The sequence below is a fragment of the Saccostrea cucullata genome, unplaced genomic scaffold, assembly GCF_032062105.1.
Source record: "Saccostrea cucullata isolate Sc308-1 unplaced genomic scaffold, CSIRO_AGI_Scuc_v1 ctg3740, whole genome shotgun sequence".
Taxonomy (NCBI): domain Eukaryota; kingdom Metazoa; phylum Mollusca; class Bivalvia; order Ostreida; family Ostreidae; genus Saccostrea; species Saccostrea cuccullata.
Genome location: NW_026932194.1, coordinates 27501 through 31705, shown reverse-complemented (window position 1 = coordinate 31705; position 4205 = coordinate 27501). Strand labels below are relative to the sequence as shown.

The 4205-nt window shown below is 37.2% G+C and overlaps 1 protein-coding gene across 1 annotated transcript; it reads left to right on the top strand.

The window, feature by feature from the left end:
* The first annotated feature begins 458 nt into the window (after positions 1-458).
* LOC134234630 (uncharacterized) lies at positions 459-1343 on the top strand. Its single transcript, XM_062716704.1, has one exon. The coding sequence runs from the start codon at positions 459-461 to the stop codon at positions 1311-1313; it is 855 nt and encodes a 284-aa protein (XP_062572688.1). The 3' UTR covers positions 1314-1343.
* The last annotated feature ends 2862 nt before the right edge of the window (positions 1344-4205 follow it).

The following is a 4205-nucleotide window of genomic DNA, read 5'->3' as shown; positions in this document are numbered from 1 at the left end:
TGGCCTCTCCACAGAAAACAACGTTCCCGTAGGATTCGGAAGACAGCTCCACGCCCATCCTGCAGATCACACCGAGGTTGTTGCCAAACAGATCATGAACCAGATTTCAAGGCGATGCACAGAAGAAGTAAAACCCATACCTTCCATCTTCACAGAGGAACTCAACAGGCTGCGAGACAACGAGTGGGATGACACCAGCAGAGAAGTCATTGAGAGATTGCCAACCTTCAACACGGCCAAGTCATCACTTTACAGAGCTCGCCGGAAACAGACTCCACCACTTCCAAAGACAGCTGCTGACATCCGACTTGAGGGGAATTGACAGAAACAGAGATAGGGGACGTTTTCTTCTCCTAGACAACACCATTCAGAACAGTAATATCCTCGCATTCTCAACAACAGACAATCTGCGAGACTTGTCAGCTTCAGAGACCTTTTTCTGTAACGGGACTTTCTACATGTACACTTGCCCAAGCCTTTTCCACCAGATCTACATCATTTATATTCTGACTGATGATGTGATGACACCTGTTGTGTATGCCCTACTACCAGGAAAGAGTCAAGCCATCTATACAAGATTCTTCACCCTTCTTCAAGACAAAGTCAACGACCTTGGCCTACAGTTTGTACCCACATGTGCTCTAGCTGACTTCGAGACAGCAGTCCACAACTCCATCAGAGAAGTGTTTCCGGGTGTAACAACCAAGGGTTGTTTTTTCCACTTCACACAAGCTATTTGGCGAAAAGCTCAACACTCAGGACTACAGATTCCCTACAAAGAAGATGACAACGTAAAGACTCTGGTTAGACGAGCAGCAGTTCTTCCCCTTGTTCCCCTTGACTGTATTGAAGACGTTTGGTTCCGAGCCCTAGAAGACAGAGATGAAGCTGACCTCACACAAGCTACGGAATCCTTTACAGATTATGTGACAGAACAGTGGGTGAATGGTGACAGACTTCTGTGGAATCATTTCGGAACGGAGGGACCACGGACCAACAACAGCCTGGAAGGATGGCATGGAAAACTCAAAAGAATGGCACAGCATGCACATCCCAACATCTTCGTCGTGGTGAAGATGTTCAAAGACATACAGAATGCAAAAGAGATCCAAAAGATTCAGAGAGAAGCCGGCGGAAGTATTAGACCTCCAGCGAAGAAGTATGCAACTATAAAGAGAAGACTGCAGCTACTGAAAGAAAGGTATGCAACTATAAAGAGAAGACTGCAGCTACTGAAAGAAAGGTATCAGCATGGCATCATTGATCTTATGACCTACACAGACTCTGCTTCTGAACTTCTTCACCTTGGATAGTGATCCCTTAGTTGTGATGAAACATATGGAGATGGACTATATAACTTGTAAATACTGTAAATATGTGTGATATGAAAGTGAAACAGTAGTATTTATAATGTGAAAATCAGTGCTGCTAAACAATAGAACTTCAAGATAGTTTATATTTTTAAATATGTTTGTGTATACAATATTTTTATTTAAAAATATGTATACAAAATATTTATTTATACCAGTGCTCATAAAAAAAAATTGAAATGAAAACCTGTTCTATTTTATTTAAATTCTGGTAGATTATTCATACAGGTAAGTCTACCTGTACCCCTTAGAGGGCCCCTTAATTGAGTGTGATAATTACTTGTTGTTATATCCCAGTAGCCATTCGGGGAATAAACCCATGTAATACCGTTATGTAAAGAAAGCCAGGACAAATACGGGCGTTTGATATCCTGCATTTAGATAAAACGTGCAGCTAACATATTAAGTTTGAAATTAAATACATTGGATACAATATTGATGTACAATTTTTATTGCACTACGTGAATGTTTACAATTCAGAAATTCGTTATATATGGTGATAGCGTAGGTTCAATATTGTAAACCAGTCTGAAAAAAAACGAACAGTGAAACTGGTACGAAAAAATAAATAAAATTAAACGAATATTCGACTATCGTTCGACTAAAGCATCCGACTATTCGACTAAGCTGTCCGAGTAAAATTGACATCCCTACTATACACACGATATATTTCTTTCCAAACAGTCGTAGAAAGAAAATAAACGCTTTTTTAGCGAAAAATGTCAAGTCGATCGGAGGACAGCGAAAACACGTCCGCTGCCCACTACGCCGTGACTACTCTTGTTTGTAGTTTTCGGGCATTTCAACACAAAAATCCGTTCCCTATCAACAGTTTTTAAAAATTATTTTAAACATTATTTAGAATCTGTAGTTAATAACATTTGAAAGTTTAATACAAGAAATATAACTCGCAGTCTAAGGAAAGTTTTCGTCTTTCCTTCAAATATTTGTGCAGTCCGTAACTTGAAAATCCTTTGAGACTTCTAAATAAAAAAATAGGGATTGAATTAACTGCATATATAACTGTAGCGTTTTCAGATTTTCATCATAAGGCTACGTACAGATCCTGTAATTAATGCAAACAAGGTGCAATGTTGCAACCACTATTGAAACTAGTGTTAATTGTAACGGGGACCGTTACAGATGTTCCCCAAACGCTCCCCAAATCCCTTTTTGTGCCTTATTCCTGTAAGACTTTTTTATTTGCTTAGTATCGAAGGATTTCATTTAAGAATAAAAAATTTATAATGATATCAATTATAAATGTCATTCAACGTTCTGCATGCGTGCGCACGTTCATACATATAAAAGATGATCATGGCATGTTGGCTACACGATTAACATATTTTAATATACTTAAAATCAAAAAATGATACAAATATAAATGTTACCATGTTTTAAGTATATAAATCATTTTGCGCATGTGCATGCATGTCCTTGCATTCAATTTTGATAGTAGCATAATATGGGAATCCATTATACCTATTCATATTCTAAATTTCATCCCGTTTTGTTGAAATCTAAGAAAGTTATAGGCATTTATAGTTTCGGCCAATCAGATTGCAGCACACGTGCATGCGCATGCTTTCATGATAATTTTTATATGTCATGCTGTAGATCTTCATATAGTGTATGACCATATTCATAATTTCAAAGGATTTTGTCGAAAAAGAAGAAAGATATTGAGACTTTAGTTTCAGCCAAACAGAGCGAAGCGCACGTGCATGCGCGTGAGATCTTGCTATTTTGATCATGTCATCATGTGTATAATACTATTATATATTCATATTATGAGTTTCAAAGCATATAATCAAAAAATAGAAAAGTTACGGCCATATCTATTATATTATCGTTTGCAGCTAACTGTAAAGTTTCACGTTACGTCACGATCTAGTTGACAGCTGTACTTAAGGTAAATTTTACACGCCTCCTTACCGCAAGCTTATCGACTGGAACTTTCTTCTTATCCCTGATTGGTTGCTCGTGCAACAGACTATTTCCATGTCAATGTTGATAATTTGAATTGACCAATCACGTGAATTGTTTACGATGCATCTGACGAAAAAGATCGTGACGTAGTGTGAAACTTTACAGTTAGCTGCAAACAATAATATTGGTCATTTTACGTGTTGCACGTGTGCGCTCTTGCAAGCACTTGCACGCAAAATGACCTTGATTCCGCAAATCTACATAACATGTCAACTAACCCTAAAAAGGTTTTACCTACTTCGGGTGAACAGTTTACAAGATCACTCGCGGACAAAAAAGTACCCAGGAAGAAGAAAAATAATAATAAGAAACAGAGTAAAAACTAGTGCTAATTGTAACGGGGACCGTTACAGATGTTCCCCAAATGCTCCCCAAATCCCTTTTTGTGCCTAATTCCTGTACGACATTTTACAAAATATGATCAGTATCGAAGAATTTCATCAAAGAATTATAAAAGGTATAATGATATCAACTATATGTCATTTAACGCATTGTACGCGCACGCACGTGCATGTACATGCATGATGATCATAGCATGTTGTCTAAACAATTAGCATATCTATATATCGTGAGAATAAATAAAAAAAATCTTTACAATATACATTTTAATGTTTTTTAAAAATATTGGCCCTTTTGCGTATTTCGCGCGCGCACTTGCATGAAAGAATGTTCGTGCATTCAATTTTGATACATGTAGTACCATTATGTAGGAATCTATGATACCTATTCATATTCTAAATTTTATCCCGTTTCGTTGAAAACTAAGAAAGTTATAGACAATTAAAATATCAGCCAATCAGATTGCAGCACACGTGCATGCGCATGCTTTTCATGATAATTCTTATA